This window comes from Canis lupus, chromosome 33 (assembly GCF_003254725.2).
Source record: "Canis lupus dingo isolate Sandy chromosome 33, ASM325472v2, whole genome shotgun sequence".
In the NCBI taxonomy this organism is placed as follows: Eukaryota; Metazoa; Chordata; class Mammalia; order Carnivora; family Canidae; genus Canis; species Canis lupus.
Genome location: NC_064275.1, coordinates 23,220,654 through 23,247,029, shown reverse-complemented (window position 1 = coordinate 23,247,029; position 26,376 = coordinate 23,220,654). Strand labels below are relative to the sequence as shown.

At 42.8% G+C, this 26,376-nt stretch overlaps 1 protein-coding gene across 4 annotated transcripts in view; it reads right to left on the bottom strand.

The window, feature by feature from the left end:
• Nucleotides 1–26,376, bottom strand: part of ARHGAP31 (Rho GTPase activating protein 31) — a 111,314-nt gene that overhangs the window by 21,872 nt on the left and 63,066 nt on the right. The window contains exons 1-9 of one of the 4 annotated variants that reach the window (XM_049105539.1): nt 22,932–23,064; nt 22,697–22,799; nt 20,299–20,443; nt 11,332–11,414; nt 10,302–10,409; nt 9,424–9,566; nt 4,002–4,079; nt 2,903–3,101; nt 475–599 (exon numbers count right to left, since the gene is read on the bottom strand). In XM_049105539.1, coding sequence (XP_048961496.1) covers nt 475–599; nt 2,903–3,101; nt 4,002–4,079; nt 9,424–9,566; nt 10,302–10,409; nt 11,332–11,414; nt 20,299–20,443; nt 22,697–22,799; nt 22,932–23,049 — 1,102 coding nt within the window. In that variant the 5' untranslated portion in view covers nt 23,050–23,064. Of the gene's footprint in view, nt 1–474; nt 600–2,902; nt 3,102–4,001; nt 4,080–9,423; nt 9,567–10,301; nt 10,410–11,331; nt 11,415–20,298; nt 20,444–22,696; nt 22,800–22,931; nt 23,065–26,376 lie in introns of those variants that run through there. The other 3 variants (XM_049105540.1, XM_049105541.1, XM_025476531.3) reach the window with 3 other exon arrangements.

Here is a 26,376-nt window from a genome sequence, read left to right as displayed (position 1 = left end):
CACAAATATAGATATAGATAGATATAGATATAGATATAGATATAGATATATAGATCTCCTTTTATATATATGATAAATAAATACGCATAAAATAGAACATCTATATTGGCTCTGTCCCTGGTTTAGGAGTACAGGGTGATAAGAGCGTCTTTAGCTCTAATGAGGCCACTCTGGGTGGGTTCCTGGATGGGGGCTGCTCCCCAGAAAGACCAAGCCATGATTGGAAGCTTGGAATTTTCAGCCCCGTGCCCTATACTCTTGAGGGGAGAAGGGCTGAAAATGGACTTAGTGAGTGATTATGCCTGTGGGATAATCTTCCATAAGTTCCTAATAGTATGGGGTTCAGAGAGTCCCCAGATAGGTGAACACGTCTACACCAGGAGGGTGGGTTCTTCCCTATGTGGGAGGTAGATTGAACTGAGTTTTTCTAATACAATATATATCTCGTAAAACATAACTGCTAGTGATTCTTACCTGAGAGCCTCTGTCCTCTCACAAATACACTCCCATTTCTACTCAGCTTTGATTTGGAGTCTGATCCAGAACGTCCCAGGTTAAATATTGATTTCCACTTCTTCGATTTACTGGAGAGCTTTCTTCTAAAAGAGCCAAGCCATAATAAAGGGTTAGTTTGGTAACTGGTCATTTCCCTGGGATCTTTAAATTGAGAATGCATGCCCTAATCATGCTCTTGGTTACAAATGGCTCTGACATTTCAGGAAATTCCTCTCTAAAATTCAGGGCAGCCCAGGTGGCTCAGGGGTTTAGCGCCACCTTCAGCCCAGGGTGTGATCCTGGAGACCCAGGATCGACGCGGGCTCCCTGCATGGAGCCTGCTTCTCCCTCTGCCTGTCTCTCTCTCTCTCTCTCCTCTCTGTATCTCTCATGAATAAATAAATAAAATCTTTAAAAATTAATAAAATAAAGCATCTCTTTAAAAATAAAGTAAAATAAAATTCAGTTTGAGCCTGAGTCTGGCCCTGTCTGGGGATGTCTTGGATGACAGGGCAGGCTTTCATATTACCCAGGGGAAGGAGCAAACGTGTGCTAATGAAGGCAGGTGTGAGGGCAGACAGAAGCAGGGATGGCTGGGAGACTTGGAGGTCACAAGTGAGCACACACAGTTCTGGGAATTCTGGTAGGAATTCTGGTAAGCACCGCAGTCCGAGGTTTTCAAAGACACTTATTTTTGGCAGGAGTAAACACTAAAGACCAAAGAGCTCAGTGCTGTTATGCCCCCTGCACTTTGGCCATACTGCTAGGTCACCCACAGGTGAGGACAGGGCTAGCAGAGACTTCCATGGGCTGAATAGGGGGCAGACGAGAAAGTGACCTGGAAAGGAGTCCAGCCTGGGAGAGCCGGAAGCCACTGGGTGTGGTCAAAGATCACTGCAGAGAAAGCAGAGGGCTGACCAGTGCGTCCGTCCGTCCGTGGTTTCCTTCTCATTTCCCTGATGTCTCCCACCAGGCTGCCTCAGTAGGAGGCAAGGAAAGGAGAGTGCTAGACTGGGTGCGGGGAGCCTGGTGCCACCAGAGGTCACCATAGAGGCCTTGCCCTGCTCTGGCTCCTGCAGCTTCAGACTTCATAAAGCACTCAATGAAACCCTACAACCTGTGGCTTCCACAAAGGACCTTTTCTCCACAGGGTTCTCACAGAACATCCAGATCGCAAGCCCGACATGTTTTTATAATCAATCAGAGCTAGATCTGCAGTGCTTAGTGGTTTCTTTTGAATTGGGCCTAGTTTTTTTTTTTTTTTTTTTTTCCAAGTACTTGGCCTGGGAGGTTACTTTATAGGGTGGCATGCCTTGGGGTATGGTGTGCCCCATCTGTGGTTAAGGCACAGAGAAAATGCACTTGATGGTCCTCCTGAGGTACTCTTCTTTCTGATCCCTGGGTGGAAGTCTCATTCTCCAGGGATTTAGGGAGCAAAGTAATGGGGTTCAGTCTAATAAGAGCATGATCCACATACTCCAGGTAATGGAGGGGTTACTCGCCAGGTGAGTTCTAGGCATGCCATCCCCATGATGCACATGCACTGTGACAGGCACCCCTACTGTTGTGTAATGTGGAGCCCCTTTTTCCCTCCCTGGATGGAAACAGCCCCACCATCTTGGGGGTCATGCTGACAAGAAGTCCAAGGTGTCTATTTTCAAACCTCTTTGAGGTTGACAGTCTCCAATGAAAATTTTGCCTTTCAGCCCCTCCACCTACTGTCTGCCTAGAGTTTAGGGGTCCTGCTTCAATCACTGCCTACTTTTTACAGGGGTGTGAAGGTGAGAAGGGAAGAAGGATGTGTGGAGACCAGGGTTACAACAGAGGAAGCAATGAAGAAAGTATCCTATGAATAAAATTGATGTTCAGGTTGGTTTTGGAGGGGAAGGAGGGCTCTGACAGGTATGGAAGGAAGAAGGGAAGCCAGGCATACGTGTCCCCAAGTGCTGCATGCCCAGAGCTCTCTGGCGTGGCACTACCTGTCAGCTTATCCTCCATTCATCTCTATGGCTTTTATAATGTCACTTGGAGGTGGAAGATGGTGGGAGGGGGTCAAGTTTTTGATCTTAGCAGATGTCCTTCTGAGAATGTCAAGACTGTTTTGTCTAAACTAAGGAGTAAGGGATTTTAGTCATGACTCTTGACCCCTATGAGCCCCACCCCCATCATTAGGGATCTCTGGGGGGAGAGTTGGTCTTCATGACTTGAGAGCAGTGAGGGAAGACATCAATCCCGGTGATAGAGAGTTGTGAGGCAGCTCCCCTTCTCTTCTGGAATGTTCCCTCACATCTCGACCCAGCCTGTCCCCACAACCTGTGCTGCCATTGTTGGTTCTGAGACTATATAACTACATACTCTGTCCGCCTCCACCCAAACGTTCCCCAGAATTTAAGAGAATGCTGCTTACTTGTTGTCTGGTAACTCAAGAACAGTGTGGAAGAGGGTGCCCATGGGAGGGACAATTTCAGGCAAGCTATTCTCCCTCCTTTCCTTCCGAGCAGGATGGTTAGTAGCCAGACTCCGGGCCTGAGCTTCCTCCAGGCTCACCAGCTTCATGGGCAAGGAGAGGGCTGGCAAGGTCAGGCTCTTCATGATGGGCGGGTTTTCTATACAAAAAAGAAAAGAGCTCAGTGGTGGAAGGAGGCCTGTGCATCTAGTGTAGCCAGATTCCCCACCCACAGTGCCTCCATTCCAGACCCTCTGGCTTCTGGGGGTTGGGGGCCGAGGCTGCACATAAGGAACTGACAACTCCATGGCCAGACAGCCAGCAGGCACACAGGGCTTCAGGAGAGGTAGCCTGTACTTCTTGTACTTTTCAGAGAGGGACCATTCGTTCATTCATTCATTCATAGGACAAACATTTACTGAGCATTTACTTCCTAGTACTTTGGCCAGGGAGGAATGTATGTCCAGCCATAGACATGGCCTCGCTCAGCTAGAACAAGGCAGGAGACTGTTCCTGCTCTCTGCAGCCACAGCACACACACTCCAAGGCAATTTAATGTGGGAGCCTATACTTTCCCTGATCACTAATGTTTATATCTCTGCACTGAAAAGACATTTTATAACCTGTACTATTCCTTAAAACACAGATGGCTTTTTACTCACGACTCAGTGGTATTAAGTGTATGCAAGCTAATCTTTTCTTCCTATGGTTTTATTTTTGTTTGTTTTTTGTTTTTGTTTTTATTTTTTATTTTAAGAAATGGAAGTGATGATGAGAGACCAATGGTGTCCAGGGTCATCTCCTTTCTTAAGTTATTGGTTCTCAACTTGAGGCAATTTTGCAGCCCAATGCCGCTTCCCCAGGGACATCTGACAATGTCTGGAGCACTTCTGGTTGTCATAAGCATGTGTGGGAGCACTCCCGGCATCTAGTGGGTAGAGGCCAAGGATGCTGCTAACCATCCTACAGTGCACAGCACAGCCCCCCAACAAGAACTACCCAGCACTAGCACATGGGGTGCACTGATGGTGGGCCCTTCTCTGGGACCCTCATGGTGTACCTGTGCCAGAGGAGCAAGAAGCCCCACGCCATTGTCCAACCTCCTTACCAGTGGGCTGTGAGCACTGAAGGGGGCTATCTAGTGTGGAAAAATAAGAAAGGAAAAAAACCCCAATGACACATACAAACAAAAAACCAAAAACCCCCCAAAAAACAAAAAAGAACTATGCAGCACAAAATGTCAGCAGTGCCAAGATTGAGAAAACTTGATCTAAGTAAACGAAGAGGACGTCTAAGTTGGCCTCTGAGTGGTCTTTGGCAACCTTGCCAGCTTCCTGTAATACCTTCAGAAGGTGTAAAGAGACTCAAAGATAACTTGGACCAACCGAGAGTCAGCAACCATTTTGGGTATTGGACTCACCTAATTTTCAGAGAGCACCCTGATGGCACTATTTCGCTTTGCAGAGCGTGTGACCCTCTCTGGGAGGAGGAAAATAAAACCACTGAAAAAGGGCCTTGAAGGAAACAGAGACGGTACTGAACACTGGGTTCTTCCAGGCAGGACAGCATGACGGTCATTCCTCAGGACTGCAATGAACTAAATGAACTAAATCCGCAATCCTAAAAACTTCTCAGTAGCTTCTAACTTGAACCCAGTTTTTCAACTTAATCCCAAGGAGGTTAAAATATTTAAATTTTCTATACTCTTACTATTTGCATTTTGATTATTTGTGATTTGTTAACTATTTATTTACTTAAACAATTCAATCACTCTGGGAACAACTGGATCAATGCAAGAACCTACACTGCAGGGTCAAGAGACCTCCCAGCTGGTTTAGCACCCACCTCTCCCCCTACTTTCAGGCTGCAGGGTCCTAGAGGCCTGCTCATTGTCTCTGCTTAGATGTTTAACAAGCATCCCTAACTTCACATTTCATAACAGAGCTTGGGGTTGTTGCTCCTTCCTCTAAACTGGTACCCTTCCCATTTTCGTTAAGTTAGTAAATGGCACCATGCGCCACCCAGCTGTAAGCAGAAACCTGGAGTACTTTTTTTCATTCATTCCTTTCTTTGGCATGCCACCCATTCCCACATCTAGCCTAATAAGCAAGTCATATAACATTTTTTTAAAGATTTTATTTATTTATTCATGAGAGAGTCAGAGACACAGGCAGAGGGAGAGGCAGGCTCCCTGCGGGGAGCCCAATGCTGTTCTTGATCTTAGGATCCCGGGATCCACCCCGAACCAAAGGCAGACTGCTCAACCTCTGAGCCACCCAGGCATCCCAAGTCCTACAACTCTTACCTCCAAAATGCATCCTGAATCCAGCCACCTTCCTCATGTCCACTGCTAACATGCTAGTCCAGCCCACCAGGACGGCCCACCTGACTTCTGCCATTGCTCCTTAACTGGTCTTCCTGCTTCTAGACTTGCTGCCTTTCCATCTCTCCTTCACACAGCAGTCAGAACGTCCAGGCCCTACACTCCCTGCTCAAAATCCTCAAATACTTTCCCATGGCACAGAGAACAAACCAAACTCCTAGCTTGACCTACAAGGACTCTCCATCTGTTTTCCCTCTCCTCTTTGCCCACTGACCCAGTGCTCTACAAAAATATATGGTAAGAATTTTTGACTGTATATTCCCATTATAAATTATACACATATACCACTGTGTTAGTGTCATATATAACAGAAAACATACAAAATCATAGAAATGACAAAATATACAATAGAAAGAAATGAAGAAGAAATCCTAATAGTGTCTTCCAACACCCATAGTTCAGTATTCTGGTCTTTGGTGCCCATAGGGTAGGGCACTCCACCATGGACGCCCCATTGGCTCTAGCCACACTGGCCTACTTTCTGTACCACTCTGAGCCCCTTGCCACTTCAGAGCTTTTATAATCTCTGTTCTTACTGTTTGGAACATTCTTCCCCCAGATCCTCATGAGGTTGTTTCCTTTTGTCATAAGGTCTCAGTTCAAAGATCACTTCCTCAGAGACCATGGCCACTCGGTACCAAAATAACACCCCCAAATCATTGACCATTACATCAACCTGCTGTATTTTATTCATGGTATTTACTGTCTTTAAAGTGATCATGTATTTATTTGTAACCTTGTATATTGTCTGTCTTCTCAACTAGACTAGAGTTTTCTGCAGGGCAGGATCTTTGCCATTTTGGGCACTGATGTGTCCACAGTGTGCAGAGTAGTGCCTGGCACCTAGAAGGTGCTCAATGCATATTTACGTTTTAATGAATCTTGGGTACATCACAATCTCTTGGACCTCGTTGCTCTCATTTATTAAACAAAGGTATTGGATTCTATGACTTCTAAAATCTTTCCAATTTGAAATAGAACCTGGGCAGCCCCGGTGGCGCAGCGGTTTAGCGCCACCTGCAGCCCGGGGTGTGATCCTGGGGACCCAGGATCGAGTCCCACATCGGGTTTCCTGCATGGAGCCTGCTTCTCCCTCTGCCTGTGTCTCTGCCTCTCTCTTCGCTCTCTCTGAATGAATAAATAAATAAATATTTAAAAAAATGAAATAGAACCCTATTTCCAGGGGACCTAGGTGGCTCAGTAGACTGAGCATCTGCCTTCGGCTCAGGTCACTATCCCAGGGTCCTGGGATGGAGCTTTGCATCAGGCTCCCTGCTCAGCAGGGAACATGCTTCCTCCTCTTCCTCTCCTTCTACACGTGCTTGCTCTCTCTCCCTCTCTCCCTCTCTGTCAAATAAATAAAATCTTAAAAAAAAAAAAACCACCCTATTTACAAATCTAAAATTCATCCAGAGAGTATGGCTTCTTCCATCTTGTGTAAAAACTATGTTATCTTACCAGAGTCAAAATGAATTCATAACAAGAACACTTAAATGAAATGCATTGAATAATAAGTATTAGAGAAACTCAAGAGTTAAAGGCTCAAGAATAAACTGGATTTCAATATACAGTACAAAAGATGATTAAGGCATGGTCGCAAGGAGAACAGGCATTTCCAGGTTGGAATCAGGAACAGCTTTAACACTAACAGTAACAGATAGGATTTGCTATTTAGAAGAACATTTCCCAGAAGCCCTAATTCTCCACAATGGTTTATTGGTCTATTTTCCTATTTTTTCTCTTCAGAGAGGCAGCATAGAGTTAAGGAAAGAGCAATGGGCTGAAAAATTAGGTTCAACATTCAGTCTCAAAGTTACCTGTTGTATGGCTTTGGGCAGGTACTAAGCTTTTCCCATGCTCTGCTTCTTCATATATAAGATAAGGTCAATAACACTTTCTGGTTGTTGTGATAAGTCAATGAGATGATGTACAGAGACCACCTGCAATCGTTCCTGGCATAGAGTAAGTCCCCAGTAATTTACTGGTTGATTCAAAAGGATGAATAAATGCATATTCTCTCCTACCTTCAAAAAGGCTTTATATAGCTTATGATAAAAGATACATCTATAGGGAAGCCTGGGTGGCTCAGTCGGTTAAGCATCTGCCTTCAGCTCAGGTCATGATCCCAGGATCTGGGATCAAGCCTCCATATCGGGCTCCCTGCTCAGTCAGAGGTCTGCTTCTCCCTCTGCCCCTTTCCCATTTGTGTTTTTTCTCTATGTCTCAAAGAAATAAATAAAATCTTCAAAAAATATATCTATACTGGGAGAATTAAAATAAAAATAAAAGAAACATTAGCCACTCCTAAGTATACAACCAAGAGAATCAAAAACATGTGTTCACACAAGAACTTGGATTCACAGCAGATTATTCATAATAACCAAAAAGTGGAAACAACCCAAATGGCCATCAACTGAAGAATGGATAAACAGAGTGTAGTATATGCATACAACAGAATATGTATATTATTTATGCATAAAAAGGGAGGAAACATGTAACAATATGGGTGAGCCTCAGAGAACATGTGCTAAGTGAAAGAAGTCAGTCACAAAAGGCCACATGTTGTATGATTCCATTTATATAAAATGTCCAGAAGAGGCAAATCCCTAGAAATAGAAAGTAGCTTCGTGGTTGCCAGGGTCTCGGGGGAGGGCAAAATGTGCAGAGACTGCTTCATGTGTATGGGGTTTCTTTCTGGAGTGATGCAATGTTCTGAAATTAGATGGTGGTGATGGTTGCACAATTCTGTGAATACACTAAAAGCCACTGAATTGTATACTTTAAAATGATTAAAATGGTTAATTTTATGCTATGTGAATTTTATTTCAATAAAAATTTTTTTTCAAAGAAAGGTTACAAGCCGCATAGAGGACAGGAATTATGCCAGGAATCAAAATTTGATGTTAACTACAATTGATTATTCTGATGGTTATACTTGTTTTTTCCAAACACATTAGCTAAACTTGAAAAAAAATGCTTTAATCAGCTAACACAAATATTTTGCAGATAGGATTCTCATATACCACTGGTTCTCCAAGTGTGGACCCCAACCAGCAGCAGCAATATTGCCTGAAAATTCATTAGAAATGCAAATTCTCTCGTCTTACAGCCATACCACCCTAAGCGCGCCCAATCTCTTCTGATCTCGGAAGCTAAGCAGAGTTGGGCCTGGTTAGTACTTGAATGGGAGAAATACAGATTCTTAGCAGCATTCCAGACCCCCCGAATCAGAAGTTCTGGGGATTAGGTCCAGTAATCTGTATTTGAACAGCCCTCTGGGTGATTGTGACCTATGCTAATGATGGAAAATTCACACAAGTGGTAGTTACAAGGCTTCTTGATCAACTAGATTTTTTATTTTTACAAATTAAGCTCACAGGAATTCAAGCAACATAAACCAACTCATGCCTAGGGTTCATTGTATCCTTATGAAAGCTATAGGAAATCGTATTCTCGCATCTCATCACATCCAGCCTACGATCGCTAGATCTTTCTCAAGAACATGGCTACAGAGGGTTTCAGTGCTAACTAGTCTTTGCATAGGCATGCCCACAAACCCACACTCATTTTTGTATGCCTAGTGCCTGCTGGGCGGTAGAACAAAGTAAGCACTCAAGAAATGCTTGTGAAGAGAATGCATTCCGAGCATACATGTGCATATGACCATGCTGCGTCTTAACTCATTCACGTAAAACTCCCAGACGTAGGCAAAAGGGTCTTCCAAAATACCATAATGAAAGGAAAGGTGAAATCTAATAGTTAAAAGGGAGGAATGTTATCTGTAGATAATAACCTGGAGAGTTTGATGGCTTACCACAACCAACAGATTATTCCAGCGCAGAACTCTGTGTTCAAGGGATAGGCCATGTATGAAACTGATCAGAAACATGCTACAGCCACCCACGAACACGTCTTGCTGCACACAGATCAATGTACATATATGCACGACCCCAGACACTGACACCCAAAGAAGTCAGCACACACGCACAGCCAACACTCAGAACTAGAACCAAGCCCGTCTTAACTTATTCTTGAGCCCCATGACTAAGTCAAGGAAGAAGGATGGCCTCGTAGGGAGTATGCCAGAAGAAGCCATTACCATTGTTCTCCAAAGACCCAGGTGTGCCATTGTTAAAGATTTGATCCACATGATTCAATATGAACTCAATCACCACCTGCTGGACCCGAACTGCAAGGAAAGCTGCGTCTCCATTGCAACCAGTGGCTTCGATTTCTTTGGACCTAAATCATGGATGAAACACACTTAGTGAGTGAGTCTGGCCCACAACAGAAAGCAGTAAGGGGAAGCCAATGTGCCTTCTGCACAAGCCCCATTTCCTAAATGTATACAGTTTGTTAATCTCTAGAATATTTTTTAACTAAGACCTATTAAAAGGACTCTCTGAAGGCTGTGAAGCCCAACACACTGAACAAATTTAAAAACAATTACCAGGTATCATACATTGCTAGACTAGAAACATTGTATTTGTAAATATCCAGGAACTGATTTTTCCCCCCCACAGGATCTCTCCCCCCCCCCCCAATTGTTCTGTGGGTCAGGTCATCATTTATGAAGTCATATGAAGCAGTGATCCCACCAAGATCAACAAAAGCCAGTAAATCAGACAAGAAAGGCCTTTTCAAAAAATTATGACCTACAGACCCAAAACTTCAGCCATATGCTAGTTGTAGCCAGAAAACGCCTGTGGAACACAGAGTTTCCAGGTTAACAAAGAGCTCGTGCTAAAACTCCCCCCCCAAAACAAAACAAAACAAAAAAACACAAAAAACAAACAAACAAAAAACCACAAAGAGCTCATGCTATTAAAATTATCTTAATTTATGTGTGACAAGTGACCACTTAGCTATAGGTTTGTCTTCAAGAGGCTTCCGTTTTGAAGAATCCAATCTTTGTTTCAGTTGGGGGGCTGCTCTGAGCCCATGGGGATGGTGAGACGGTGAGCACGTGGTGGTTACCTGAGCAGGTTTGGCGCCCACACCAGGGCCAGGTTCCTGGCATGCATGTTGGTCTTGCTGCTGAAGGAGGCGATGTGGGCCAGGTGTCGAATCAGGTATTCCAAGGTCCTGTAATGGTTCATTTTTTTTTTTTTAAAAACAAAGAAACTTCAGCGCCTGTGTAAAGCCTGACATCTGGAGATAATTTCTGAGTTTGGATTTAAGAGATTCTAAATATTTCTATCTCATGAATTTTGGAGGGATATCAGGAAGGTATCAAGATTGATGGAAATAATCTTCTTGGCCCTAGGCATGCTGGCCCAGGATGGAGAAGGGGTATGGTTTTGTCAGAAGTCAGCTGAGGCCCTTGGAGAGCCAGAGACAGCTCCCCAGGCCTCCCTTTACCCAGGCCACCATTGCCGGCACACGATCTTGAAACTGGCTCTTATCTCTCTGCTCTTTCAGTTATTCTTCCAGCTAGGGGTAACTTGGTCCCTTGTTAGTTAGAGAGCTCATCTCATGGATGAATGGCATCTGTTACTGTAGCCAGTTCTTTTTCATACCGTAACAAAATTTGCCCCCTTGTAAAAGAGGCTTAGAGAACTGGGAAAGGTGGAAAGATAAGGGGCTAACCTGTAAGAACAAAATGGAAGGATAGGATGATGTGAGGGATGGCACTGATGAGCAAACAGAGAGATCAGTCAACCACAAGCTCAAGGGCTACAGCCAAACCCTCCTTAAAAAATCAACCTGGATTCCAGAGATATGTTTATGCTATGAATCTGGGTAAGAACCTAGGATATCATAGCCAGTGATGCTGGCTTGTGTGACCAGAATGACTTCCTGTGAGACTCTGAGGGGTGCCCCTTCCTGCCAATGTCTCTGGGCAGGCACCAACTCACTCTGATAAAAGTCGACCAGTTCACCCACCTCAAAATGCCACAGGAAAGTCACTATCCACTGAACTTGTTCCCTTTTATGATACTAGCCTGCATCTTTGGTGTTCAACCACCTTGAGAGGCTGTGGACTTCTTTTACCAAGGGTTCTTACCTATAATGGGATGGGGGAAGCTCCTGGATAACATTTTGGATTCGGGCCAGTTGGCCTTCTTCCGGGCAATGTGACACTGCTTCCTGTGGAGAAGAACATGAAGCAGCCCAGTGAGTGCTTCAGAAGGTGGACACCCACCTGTGTCTCCTGGTTTTATTTAGGTTTCGGGTACCCCAGCCTTCCAACCAGGCCTAGAGGTCATCCTGCCCAGAGGCATGCTTTCCTAGTAAACACAAACAACCAAACCTGAGTGTTCATGATGTTCAAGCGTCTAACGGTTGAGTGCACACGGGGACATGTGGATTGCTTGGGTCTCTGTGTGTCCTCAGAAGGTTATTGGGTATCTGGTAAAGGTGGAGAATCTTGGGTGTATGGTGTGGCAGGGAGAGTGACAGAGATTCCCACTGGGACATAAACAGACAGAGATGGAGATGACAGCATGGCTCCATGTTTACTTAGCCAGCTGTCTTCTTAGGTGCAAATAGCTTCTCCCCACCTGGCCTGACACTGTTCCATGACCTCAGTACTCAGTAGCTCATCTGCTGTCGTAGGTGATGATATGAGGAAGCCGGGAAGATGAGCCTTCTCAGCAGGATAAGAACTTTGTCCCTGAGACCTGATGGTCTCACCTGGACTTGTTCTCTAGTTATTTCCTACATGGGTATTTGTTCTCCCGAGATGGAAACTGAAGGGACCCCAAGAAAAAAGCTGGGCTTTTTTTCTCTGCTCCTTTTCCTGCTTCTGTTCTTGCTAGGACCTACACCTCTCACCTTACACAGGCCTTACAGAACAGATAACATATGTCCTCCTTGCAAAGGAAGAAAAGTTAATGATCTCTTTGGAGTCTTCCAGCACAACAGATGACACCTAAGGATGTCATCCTGACGGTGGGGTTGTCAGGATCTGTTTCCAACACCACTGACTCATCAAAATCCCCGGCTCCAGGGCATAAGTGACTTATGGAGAACACCTAAACACTCGTCTATGTTCCTGGGTTACTGACACAACACATGCACACCACCGTCCTCAATAAAGACCCCAGGCTCCAAGTAAAGATGAGACTCATTCTTCTTTCCTTTCTGAGTCTTCCGGAAAATTCTCTGTCCATATCTACTCTCTGTCTTTGATACATTCTACTCTCACTTCTTCTCAGCTTGTATTTGATTTCCATCCTGCGAGAAGCCAAGAACCCTTGTGGCTGGGCCTGTGGGACTCTGCTCTGGGTCCTTGGACTCAGCCAGCCTGTATCACTCCCCTCTGCCCAGCACCTTCAAGGGCAGGCAAGGGCATCAGCAAAGGCAGTGTGATCACAGGCTTGCCCAGAACTTCTGCACAATGCAGATATCCCCAGACAGGTGCCCCTGTGCCCTGTCCTGAGAAGCTGTCCTGCCCGGGCCCGGGCTCCAGGGCCCCTTCCAGTGCAGGGCCTGAGTGCTCAAAACTTAGCCGTACCTAAGCGCTCGGTCAATGATCATCACCTTTCTTTTTTCACTGAGGTATACTTTACATACATTAAAAATCTACCAATCTTGGGCAGCCCGCGTGGCTCAGCGGTTTAGCGCTGCCTTCGGCCTGGGGCGTGATCCTGGAGACCTGGGATCGAGTCCCATGTCGGGCTCCCTGCATGGAGCCTGCTTCTCCCTCGGCCTATGTCTCTGCCTCTCTCTCTCTCTCTCTCTCTCTCTCTCTCTGTGTCTCTCATGAATAAATAAATAAAATCTTAAAAAAAAAAAGCCAACAACTACCAATCTTAAGCTAGAGCCCCATGAATTCTTTCACATGCACATACCTGGGTAACCCCACCAAGGTCAAGATGCGCTTTAAAGACAGCGCTTGAGCTCATGTCAATCCTTACGGCCCTGAATTCACAGGCATGTGTGACTTACACAGCCTTGTATTTCCTGCCAGTGCTAGAAACTTGCTCCACATTTGTATATAAGGAAAAGTAAAATCAGGAAATACAGTCCTTAATTTGATAAATACCGCCCCTTGCAATACAACCAGAAACAGGATCCTAAGTGTCGTATAGTTTTCTTATATCGCTTACTTCTGCTCAGGCTTCAGCTGCCATTTTTTGCTTGTGTGTGAAGGCTGCAGCTCATACTCTCAATAATGAGTATTTTCAAGCATAGAAAAGTAGAAGGAAATTTATTGGGCACTTTCTGTTATGCGAGGCCCTATTCTAGGGCCTATTCTAGGCCACACCTGCTGTGTCTGCTCTGTTCTAACTTAGAGAAGCCCTAAGCGCTGCCCCAGCCTGGCCTTCTCAGCCCCCTTGCCTGTCTCCACTGTTTCCCACAGCCCTCCCACCATCACTGCTGCTGCATCACATACTCATTTATTCCATCCATTGCTTATTGCCAGTCTCCCACGCTAGACGTAAGCTCTGCAAGAGCAGGATGTGATGAGTCCTAGTGCCTAGCGCAGGGCCTGGCACCCAGGAGGCACTCCGTCTAAGGGGGACGTCATGCCAGGGCTTTGTCCATCAATTTTCTTTTTCCTTTCCTTTTCTCCCTTCTCATCTCCCCTTTCAATTTAATTGCAGCAAGACATACACAGACATCAGCTGTTTTAAAAGGCTGTCAAAACTCTCCACATGGGAGCACTTGAGATTTTGCTTCCTAAGCACTGGTGGGAGAAAGGAGGAACCAGGAGGGTGACAGTCGCGGGCGTCCCAATCCTCCCGTGGGAGTGCAAGCCTGAGAATTGAGCCAGCATAAGCATGATCTCTGTCGAAATCCTCCATTTTCGAGATATGGAGGAGGTGGTGGAGGGTGGGAACAAGAATGGGACCTGGAGCAGGAACCCTTACACCTGCGGTCTTCCTGAGGGCCTCAGGAGGGGAGCCAGGGGAAAGAAGCTCTGAGGAAAGAGAGGCCGTGGAATGCGGTGTAGACCCTCCCACATTCTATCCTGCAAAGAGGGAAGGGTGGGAAGCCTCTCTTCCTCTCAGCAAACTTTTTCTAAAAATGTATCTGGGGAATAAAGGTGCAGGTCAATTTAATAGCCCTCATGGAAAGTTTCTTTGATATTTTAGGAAGCTGTTAGTCATCTCTGTTCTGCGAGGCTGGGCGGGCCCTCCCCCTAATGCCTGCGGGTCCCATTTGGGATTCTTGTTTATTTCATTGTTCACAGCCTCTCCCCATCCTCTTCAGAAGCCCTCTGGATCCTGTAGTTTCTCCTAGAGGGGTCCAGTCCTACAAACCTATTCTTCGTTCCGTGTTCTCCCATTAGGTTGGCTGAACCCAGCACCAGGGAATTGGGGAAGGGGAGTTGAAACTTTGCCTACCCCCGTTTTTTGCCAGAGAGAGAATTTCACTCAACTTTTGCCAAGCTCATCTGGCTAACAGTTAAATTTTAAAAGACCGAGGATGAATCTGTGACTACTTGCTCTCTTCCAATCAGTATCAATAACACTGGCTTCCTTGCCCTTTGTGGACTTGGTCCAAGATTGGACTCTCGCTCCTTCTGGTGGGTCCCTTGCTCTTGCTTTATCTGTTTACCTGAATTCTACTGTCGCCCTTATAGTTCAGGTCCTGCTGCCTGGGCAGCTCTGTCACCAGGGTGGATAACCAACCCATGCCTCTCCTTTCCAACTGCACCCCAGCTACAACTACAGTAAATTATTTTAAGTTATTAGACTAAAAAGTAATTCATGCACACAATTTAAAGAATGAAAGCAACCAAAGGAACACCCAGAAGAAAGTCTTCCTGCCTACTGCAGACCTTCAGAGGTGGTCTCCAGAGGTAACTACCTCTGTGTGTCCTTCCAGACAGTCCTTACACCTTTATGTCTTTGTCCCACAAGCCTGATTATGAAAGAGAATTTTGGCTATCTCCATTTGACCTCAAACTTTCAACTGATTAAGTTCTTCTTTCCAGCTTATCTGTTCCCCCAGGCAAAAGACCCTGTGGGCAAAGCATCCCTGAGGGAATCAAAGCTATCCCTCAAGCCCGAAGGACTGTTCTTGAGCCAGCAAGACCCCGTGACTGACCCCAAGACAAAGACCTGTTTGACCTTCACTACCCACCTGCACGTACCCACCCACCTTTTCCCTACATTTTCCTTATATAAACCTGCAAAGTATTTTTGGGTCTTTGGAGACAGTCTTGGAGATGCTAGTCCGCGGTCCCCCTGGTGTTGGCCTCCCTGAAATGAATTGCTTCCTTGTTTTGCCACCAGTCGCTTCTCTGCCTTTGCATTTTGCCAGGGTAGGCACCCCCTGTGCCCCAGCTAGAATTAACGTGATCTTGTCCACCTGCAGTTTCCCGTTATCCTGGTTTGCCTGAGATTAAGGGTTCCCTGGGACATAGGACTTTCAGTGTTAAAACTGGGAAAGTCCTAGGCAAACCAGAGGCAGCTGGTCACTGCCCACTTCCACCCCCTACCCCCCACCCCCTCGCCCAGGGGCAGCTCTCTTGAGCTCCCAGCCAGTCCGCTTTTGCCTCCTGCCACACACTCGTCACCCACCTCAAGTGACAGTTTAAATGATGTGTGTGGGTTCACAAACCTGTCAGCAAAGGCTTACTAGGTAAACAGTCCCAACATTTTCCAGTAGCTGGAGAGCAGAGAAAGGAAAACAAGAATGAGCAAAATGAACAGTTTCTGCCCTCAGGAAGCTGGCAGTTGAATGAGGGAGACTGATCCACTAAGAAGTTAGTTCAACATAAATGTAATACAAAATTAAACACCCCTCTAGACTGCCTTCTCTAAAAGTCCCAAATCAGCAACTTTTCTTTTGGGTATAATGATTCCAGCTGAATCAATCTGACCAAAGTTGAATTATTCCTAAAATGAACTTTCTTTTTCTTACTTGATAAAAATAAAAGGTAATATAGTAGGTTGAACAACTGCTCCCAAAGATATCAGGTCCTAATCTCTGGAACCTGTAGGTGTTACTTTATTTGGGAAAGAAGTCTTTGCAGATGGAATTCAATTAAAGATTTTTAGTTGAGATGATCCTGATTAATCCGATGGGCCCTAAATGCAATCACAACTATCCTTGTAAGAGGGAGGCAGAAGGAAATCTGACACAGGATAGAAGAGGAGAGGACAATGCCATCACGGAAGCAGAGGTGGGAGTGATGTGGCCACAAGCCATGAGTGCTGGCAGCCACCAGAAGCTGGAAGAAGTGAGGAACACCTCCCCCCACCCTCCCTCCCGAGAGTCTCTGGAAGGAGCACCGCCCTGCTCACACCTTGATTTCAGGTCAGGGAAATTGATTTCAGACTTCTGGGCTCTTGAACTGAGAAAGAACAAATTTCTGTTGTTTAAGCCACTAAGTTCGTGCTGACTTGTTACAGCAGCTACAGGAAACTAATATGTGTACTTAAAATTAAAATATGAAGTATGAAGGAATTAAAAATCACTTGCTAGCCTACCATCCAGACATTATTATTAACCTATTCATGTGTGAAGCATAAAAGAAGCAATCTGCCCGACTTCCCAGCACCAAATATGAACGCTGGCATCACTTCCTATTCAGTTGCACATATTGCTTTCTTCCATTTAATTTTACATTGTGGCCAATAAATATCCTTCAGAAATGTGACTTTTCATGGCTATCCAGGATCAAAAATAATATATTTATCATAATTTATTTAACCTATTCCTTACCTTATTGTTAGACACACAATCCCCAAATTTTGGTATTATACTACTGCAATAAAGTATTTAGGAGTCAGTTATGTGTGTATACATCTTATTATTATCTTAGAATGTAGTCCTAAAAATAGAGTTACTGTATTTAAAACATATGAGCACTTTAGGATACTCAATAGTATTTCTAATGAGTTTCTGAGGTGTCCAGTCAATTCACATTTATTTATTTAATAAATTAATTAATTATTATTATTCAATTAATATTTCTCTAATTCTATTTTTCCATTGAGATAGTATTCTACTTTAGCTGTGCCAGTGGGTTTAAATAAATCATTTTAAGAATGTGTGACAATGTTAACAGTTATTTCCACATTCCTGAAGAAGTTTTGCTTATATTATCTTAATTTGTTATTGTGATCAAAGAAATCAATTAAATGATAAAATTTTCAACATCATTGATGTCACTAGATCCTACCTATGTAGAAGTCAGTTGCACAGCAAAAAATTTTTATTTTATTTTATTTTTTTAGTGTCAATACCTTGTTAGATTCCTGGAAATTTGATGACAAATGGAAAATAATGTTGCTTTGGTATTACCATGTTGCTGTGGGAGAACAGAATGATTAGCAATGTTAGGGAACAAAAGTGGGAAGTGATAAATATGGGTTTTGTTCTGAGCCTATAAGCACGATTTAAGAAAAAACTGTATTTTTGAAGTTTCCAGACAAGAATTCTTATCTACTTCCAACTATCATAAAATGAAATATAGTTAAAATAAATTAGACTCATTCTGTTCTTTAACATGATGATATTCTACTCTATCATATTCTAAGATGTACTATTATACTGATCAGAGGATTAAAACTATGCAGAAAAAGACAATAAAGTCTTATGCACAAATTAAAACAAAAATAAGATATATTTTTAGTTAACTCAGATTGGCAGATAATTTAACAAATACCCAGTATTAGTGAGGCTGCAGAAAAAATACTGTTCTTATCTCTCTGGAGAACAGTTTGGTAATACATAACAAAATTTTAAATAAGAGCTTTTTACTCAGTGAATCTAAATCTATTTTTTCCCTAAAAATATAAACAGAGAAATGGACAAAGATACAAAAAATATTTATTATCATATTATTTTTTTAAAAGCAAAGTGTTGAGAAACAAAAAGTCTAAATGCCCATCAGTAGGAAACTGGCTTCAGAAATTCATTACACATATGATAAACTTCTCTGTAAAAATAGGGTTTCTCTATTTGTGAGCACAGAAAGATGGTTGTACTGTTGAGTTAATGTACCAAAGCAGCGATACAGTATTGAAAAGGGCAAGTAGGCAGAAAGAAAGAGACAGATTGAGAGAGCTTGAGAGACAGCAAGAGATCTGTAATGATGTCTCCTGAAATGTCATCAGCAGATATGCCTGGGGTGTTGGATTTCCAGGGATTTATACTTTCTCCCTTATGCTTTTTTGTATTGCTTACATTTTTGCAATAAAATTCTATTTCAATTTGGGAAAACAAAACACAACAAAAACACTATGCAAGCAATAAAAGAGTGAAAGAAGTACCCAAACGTTACTTTGGTAGTTATTTTTGGTGTTTAAGAGAGGAGACAAAAGGTTCCTTTCTACTTTCCTCTATTTTCCAAACTTTTACCAAATATGATTACCTCTAAAATGATGAAATAATCACATATGGTGATGGTGATTATAATCTGGCAGATTCACATGAGACCCATGACTTTTCCTCCTGGTTCCTGGCAAAGACTCCTCTGTGGTTTCAATGGTTAGAGGCTGCCATTATTTTTGACTTCCACTCAGAGAGGAGGGGGCATTTGTCTTCAGCCTTAGATCTTGAGGTCCCCTTAGATCTCTTAAGGTCCACAAACCCTGACACTTCACATCACCTGGTATATGTTGGCTTCTCCAGTAGCACCTCTAGACCCAAGTTTTTTGTGTTTGGGCCTAAATTTTTTTCATTAAAAAAATTAACGTACTTTTAGTAGATGAGATTTTGAAAGTTAAAGTCTAAATAAGCAGGGAAAACAATAATCTCATCATTGAAATAAATGGCTATTAATTCTTGGAACATCTTTCCCTTTAATTACATTTTAATATACAGTTAGGCATCTGATCTTTTCCAGTTAAGATTATGAGTGTTTCCCTCTATTATTGGAAACTCTTAAATATATTTTAATGGTCCAAATATATGTTTGAAATATATATTTCAAAATGTATCCATTTATTCCTATATCACTTGGAATTGAAGAACTTTTTATATGCTCAAAATAAGTTTATTACAGGAGTTATGAGAAAGATTGCTTTCCATGTTAGAGTTTAGATCTGGTCCTTACCAATAATTGCAACTCCTCCATAATCTTAATTTCAAATATCCCCTTTGACCATCCCACTGTAACAGTCTATTGACCTCTTTGGAATGAATGATCCACCGATAGTACTTTTTCACTGTTACTCACTGCCTTACAGTCTCACTTCCCTTCTTATTCAGACGAAATTCCATGGTCAACTCTTAATCACTCTCTTGCATACACCCTCAAGTTTCTCACCCCCCCTTTTTTTAGCTGAGCCTCAATCTTGGTTAAACCCATTTCTCCTCCTACTCTACACCTTCACCCCAGCAGCCAAATGTTCGAGTCTGATATTTAATGCTATCTCTACAGACATTCTGTAAGAATTTATTTTTTCTACTTTTTCTACAGATGCCCCTATTTGGTAACCACAGAGCTGCCAGTAAGGTGTCCTGCCCATCCACTCTTCACCAACCCAACTCATGGGCCCAGCCTACACTTTCTTTTGGATGCATTTCCTGGATTCTTTTCTCTTTTCAGCTTTCTTTTTTTAATTTTTTAATTTTTTTTCTTTTCAGCTTTCTGATCTCTCCCTTGACTTGGGTTTGTCCTCTCTCCCACCTCTACTTGCCCACCTCATTCCCCAACCTCCAAAAGAAATACAGAAGGAGAAGCTTGATAAAAATAAACTAGCAGTAGATGTATATCTGGAGTCTCACATTCCTGTCCGGCTGTGTGACATCGGTCCAGTCATTTCACATCTCTCGTTCTTAGTTTCCCCTCTACAGTGAGGCACATTTGGTTAAGTAAACACAGGGATCATTCTAATTCAGCTCTTGAAACAAATAAACATGATTCTGAAACTCTAAAAAAGGAAAAATGTAGCCAATGGACCCACTACCTTACCTTCCTCACTATGGCATCTTACTTCCATTACCTGGCTAAGATAATGTCAACCATCTGGTGAGTTTTATTATTGTTATTTCAGTGCTGAAACTCTCCTTGGCCAGTCCATGAGTCCCACCCAGTAACCATAATGGAAATCCAAACACTCACCGTGAATTTCTCATAGAGCTCATAAGTCAGGAGAGGGTTGGGCAGCTCCCTAAAGTAGAGCTTGCAGAGTGAGCCCACACAGTGAATGTCCTGGAGGTACACTTCCCTTGTCAGATCTGGACATTGATCTGAGCCAAACTCTTGCCTGAAACAACACAGACAGAGACATAACAATCCCAGGAGCATGTGTTCCATGTCAGCAGCTGCTTGGCTGCTAAGGGGTAAAAAGACCCTAAACTGCTGATCTGACTCTATTTTTGACCTTGATCAAAATGACCTTCTATTCTTCGCATAGGGAAAGCAGGGGAAGACTTCCACTTCAGGTCTGGATCTTCCCTGTAAAAGCTGCCTTCATTAGAAAAACATAATGCCCATGTACAAATGGATTTCTCAGGCCATTATGTCTCAGTTTCAGTTATGAACAGTAGGGGAAATATGAAAACAGTTTGCCAGAAAAGCCTGTTGAGATTTCAGTTCTCCAAAATATTGTTCTAAATGAACTTCTCTATCTTGGAGGAGAGACCAAAATCAGGGTGAGTCAGATTGTTATCATTCATCTCCATATACTCACGTCAACAAACTTGTTTTATCTGGAGACTCAAACCCTTCTAAGCTGCCTGATACTGACTCTCACGGGATAGATGAGAGTATAAGTATCTTGTGAACAATGTACAGGGGGGTGTTTCGGAACAACATCAGATTCCAGGCCTTGTTTCTAATTAAAAAAGGATTTCTTTACTAAGGTGATGTGAATAGACTGCCTCAAATAATATATGCTTCCAAGTTAAAAAATCTGTTTAAAAAATGACAAATTTGAGCTTCCATACAGAGGAGAAGTTAGGTTTCTCGAGAGGATTCATTTGGTGGCCAATTGGTGGCAAACTCAACAGGGACTCTCAGAGCCAGCACTTCAAAACAGCTTGCTGCCCCTTTTCCTGTCACCTGGTTCAGATGTCTAACAAAGGGTGGGGAAATCCCAGATGCTGTTGGAACCTGAAAGGAGAGGGGTGGGGCTCCAAAAAGAAAACCCTGTATCGGCCTTATAAATTCATGGGTGTGTGTTTGTTTTGTTTTTTAAAAGAGAGCAGAGGAGCAGAACAAGAATAATTCATTGATTTAGCCAGAATATCCCTGTTGAGGCTAAGGTTGGTCCTTTAATGAAAAAGAATTGGCTATTGCCCAAGTGTTCTCCCACCATACCAGCTACGGTGCAGCAAATTTCAGAGCTAAGAGTAAAACATTAAAAAGTATTTGTTGTTGAAACTCTAAAAAATATCACGCGAGTAAATTCGTGAAATTATGTAAGCACATAGATCTGTTAAAATCTACGATTGCAACAAACCAATTAGTTTTTAACAGCCACCAGTTCTCCAGGAGTAAAAAGGATGTCTTATTCCTTTGGTATAATGTCATTACAATTGTGAAATGAGGGGGAGGGGCAGAAAATCAAATCAGAGGAAGAAGAAGATGAATTAACTATACCAACTATTAAATTTAATGGATTAATCTGGTAACATGAATGTTTTTATTGTTTTATTTATTTATTTTTATTTATCATTTATTATTTTTAAATTTTTAATTGATTATTTCTTTGTTTTTGTTGTTTTAAAAGTCTACACTTATAACTAAATGTATAATAAATACACACAAATAACACCTGATAAAACATTCTATATGTACTATATATCTACTTCTTTTATTGTGTATATATATATATATATATATATATATATATGTAATACATATAAAACATGCACATACATATCTGTGTTTTGTGTGAAGGCTATTGTACTCTTAATTCAATGTGATAGATATTTCTTCCAAAAAGCTCTAGGATATATTTTAGAATTGTTTAGGATAAACCTATAGAATTGGAAATAGTTCAACTATCCCTAATTTTCCAGATCTCGGCCTCAACGAGAGAAATGCACAATCATGCAGATTTTTGATTTCCCGACCAACTGAAAAACCAAATGTTGAGTGTGTGCCAACAGAAAAACTAATATCGTCTTCAAGTTCTGAACACCGTGTAACCAGGATCTAACTGAGCTCTGGGTAGGCAAGTGAATGATAACAAATGATGTTATCCTAACTTGCGATTTAAATCATTTGAGTTCAACCGAATCCACCTAAGAAGGATAAACCTGGCACAAGACAAAAAAGCAGATTAAAAACCCTCTCAGGAGCTTTTGTTGGAAAGAATTACATCAGACTAGAGGATTTCCTGATTAGATTAAGAACAGCTCGACATCTGAAAACATCACACTTGATCTTCTGCTCTGCTACCCTTCCCACAACTGCTTTGGGTTTTTGGTACTCCCAACCTTGGCAGACAGAGGTATGGACAGAAGAAGGATCATGGGAGAATTCTTTGGGGAGCTATTATCTTCTAGCTTACCTTAGCCTTTGTATATTTGAGGTGACTCCCGAAAGCCGATAAATTCCATCCACGATGCCGTGAGTCTCTATAAATTCCGCACAGCTCTTCAATACGTATGGAACTATGTAAAGAAAAAAAATAAAGTATTAGATAGAAGTCTAATTGTCCTTTAAAGATATCCTTTTAAAAATCCAGGTAACTTCAAGGAGAAGCAAGTATGGAATGCGTACGAGTTGCAAGTGGAAACAATTACTTTTAAAAGGTAGACGATCTGGGATCCCTGGGTGGCGCAGCGGTTTGGTGCCTGCCTTTGGTCCAGGGCGTGATCCTGGAGACCCGGGATCGAATCCCACATCGGGCTCCCGGTGCATGGAGCCTGCTTCTCCCTCTGCCTGTGTCTCTGCCTCTCTCTCTCTCTCTCTCTCTCTCTCTCTCTCTCTGTGACTATCATAAATAAATAAAAATTAAAAAAATTTAAAAAAAAAATCATGAGGTTTTGTTAGAGTTTAGAAAAGTCATGTGTTTTAAGAGTTGGTTGAGTTTTCTTAAAGAATTTGAAAAATATGCAAACACTTAGATTTTGAAACCAGCAGTGACCTTGGAAATCCCACAACTCAATCTCCTCATTTCACTGGTTCTGCAAGTGTGGTCTTCTGACTGGCAGCATCAGCATCTGCAGCGAACTTGTTGGGTGTGCAAATTCCCAGGCCCCACTCCAGACCCACTGAAGCAGAAATTCTGGAGGTGGGGCCCAGCAATCTGTGTTTTAAAAACCTTCCAGGTGGCTGTTGCACCATACAATTGCCTATTGTACACATGAAGAAACCAAGTGTGCAGATAAATTTACTTACCTCACTCAAGATTATTTGTTGCTTATGAAAAGTAATTAACACATGGGAAAATGCTTATAAGTAGGTACAAGAAAAACAAGGCACAAATTCAAATATACATTGTGAAGGAAAAGAGACTGAAAATGTCTACCAGGATGCTAAAGGTGATTAAAAGGTCAAAGAGTTTTAAAATTTTTTTAATTTTTATTTTATTTAATTTTTTAAGATTTTGTTTATTTATTCATGAGAGACACAGAGAGAGAGGCAGAGACATAGGCAGAGGGAGAAGCAGGCTCCCTACAAGGAGCCCAACGCGGGGGGGACCCAGGGATCACACCCTGAGCCAAAGGCAGATGCTCAACAGCTGAGCCACCCAGGCGTCCCTAAAGGGCTTTTTTTAGAAGGTGAGAACCATCCTCCGCCAAGATCACTAAAGGGGTCCAACCAGTCATTGATTGACCAGACTACATAAAAGGGACCAATATGGCCTTTTGAATTCCTGCCACTCCAGAAGCTCAATGCCCAAGTAGAAAAGTCTGGATATGCTAGCCTCTCCTCAAGACTGACCCTGATTGGCCCAGCCAGCTGAGTGACACAGAATGGCAGCTACAGGCCTTTTGGGATGGCATGGAGAAAGCAGCAAGTCACTTGCCACTTTGGTCCCTGGAGTGATCCACCTGAGGTCCCTTCACGAGAGTGCTGTGGATAGTAGTTTTTTTTATGGAGCTGCCCAAGCCTCGGGCACTGAAATCTTCAGTTGTGGAGGGGGTGGGGTGTAGGAACTCCATGAACAAGTGCTTGGGTTAGCACTGTGCTCCCTCCCCCCAAAATATATCCAATCCATTAATGACTTGGGTTTAGAGTAACACCAATCCATTAACACTTAATGTATACAATCATGCCTGCACACAATTGCAAGTTGGGCTGGATTTTTACATAAATAGACACCAGGTACTCAGACTCAACACTCTTCCTGGAGTCCCTATTACAATATTTTCTAAACATTTCCCACCATTTCTTTCAACCACTAACTATAATTTTGGATGCTCAGTAAAATTTGTCCTACTTAAAGTATTCCATCCATCTTTCAAAGGCCGTGCACCCCCAGGACCATTCCTCTCCAGGACACATCCATGGACAGATCCATTTTGCCCTGATCTTTCATGACTGGAAATGGGGAAGGACTTCTTAGTTATCCCAGGTGGGAAGAGGGCCGGGAATGGACTCGGGACTGGAAATATTGAGACCAGCGACTAACAAGGTGGAACCACTCACTATGAGTGAATACAGGGTGGGAGCAGAGTGTGGTGGAGAAGGGGCTGTGAGGGTGGGAAGGGGTCCAGGGCCCCTGCCTGGCTTTCACCAGAAGAGCTATCCTTTGATCAGTCTTATGAAATAGTGTTCTTCATGAGATTTTTGTCTCTCACCCCATGCCTCTAAGTAATAAATAAATAAATAAATAAATAAATAAATAAATAAATAAATAAGGAGGCAAAGAGAGTTCCAGTGGTTAAAAAAATTGTTTTGGGTTTTTTTTTTTTTTTTTGTCTTTGTTTTCTTTAACCCCTATCATGCACAATAATGGCCCAACTCTTTCCCTACCGCACCAAGCTGTTGTTTTTGGAACCTGCCTGCCACATTTGGTCTATGATTGAGAACACAGGTTTAGATATCAAACTGCCTTCATAACTTCAGGCAAAATACATATGTAATAATTCTGTTTTTCAGTTTCTACATCTATAAAATGAGGATAATAGTGATATTAACCTCATATTTTTTTTAACCTCATATTTTTGGATTGAATTAATACCTGTAAACATTTAGCACAGATCCTGATATATACTAAGCATTCTAAAATGACAGTTATTATTTCTACTTGAAGCCTATTTTGATATAAGTTCATAATTTGTGAGATGTAATCTTAGTGAAAATAATCTGCCTCCTCTCATCCAATGGGTGATTAGGGTAGAGCGAATCAACCTCTTACGAGTTGACACTCATCTCTACTATTTGGAATGGCTTTTGTGTCCTTCTTTGGTTACATTTTATTTTATTTTATTTTTTTAGATTTTATTTATTTGACACACACACACACATACACACACAGATATAGCAAGAGAGAGCACGAATGGGGAAGAGAGGGAGAAGCAGGCTCCCATAGAGCAGGGAGCCCAACATGGGGCTCAATCCCAGGACCCTGGGATCATGACTTGAGATAAAGGCAGACGCTTAACTGACTGAGCCACCCAGGTGCCCCTGGTTAAATATTTCTGTTTGAAGATAATTTTGTTTGTCTAAAGTCTCTTTTCTATGTATTGAGGTATGTCTTCATAACACAAAGGCAGCAGGATTCAACAGTGTACAGATTTTGAGTTAGAGTCCCAGGGCTATGGTTGGCCTTGGTGTGTTCCACAGCGTGTGCTCGTACAGAGGTGTATGGCTATCGTGCCAGGCAGGGCGCAAGTGGACTCAAGAGCTCTGAGCATTCCCAAGAAGGACTCACAACAAAAGCCCTGGACTTGAAAGGCTTTTATAAAACACTCTACATAAGGGGTGGTGCAGGGTCACCCACCCATCCTATCCCATTCTCAGGTAGGGCGCTCCCAGCACCATAGCTCTTAGCTGTAACTCCTCAGGTCTGTTTGGTTTAAAGGTGGAGAAAACACATTCCCGGATGGGGCCTCTGCCGTAAATTTATTCTGGCTTTGATACAGAGGCCCTAGAACCTTTTGTCCACAGCTCTGTTTAAACAAGAGGCAATATTAAAACAACTCACGGGAGGAGGCCATGGTCCTAGTCCCTGAGGAGTGTTAGCTTTCCTGGATTCTGGTCGTAGGCTGAGTTGGAAGATGTAGGGATTCTCCATCA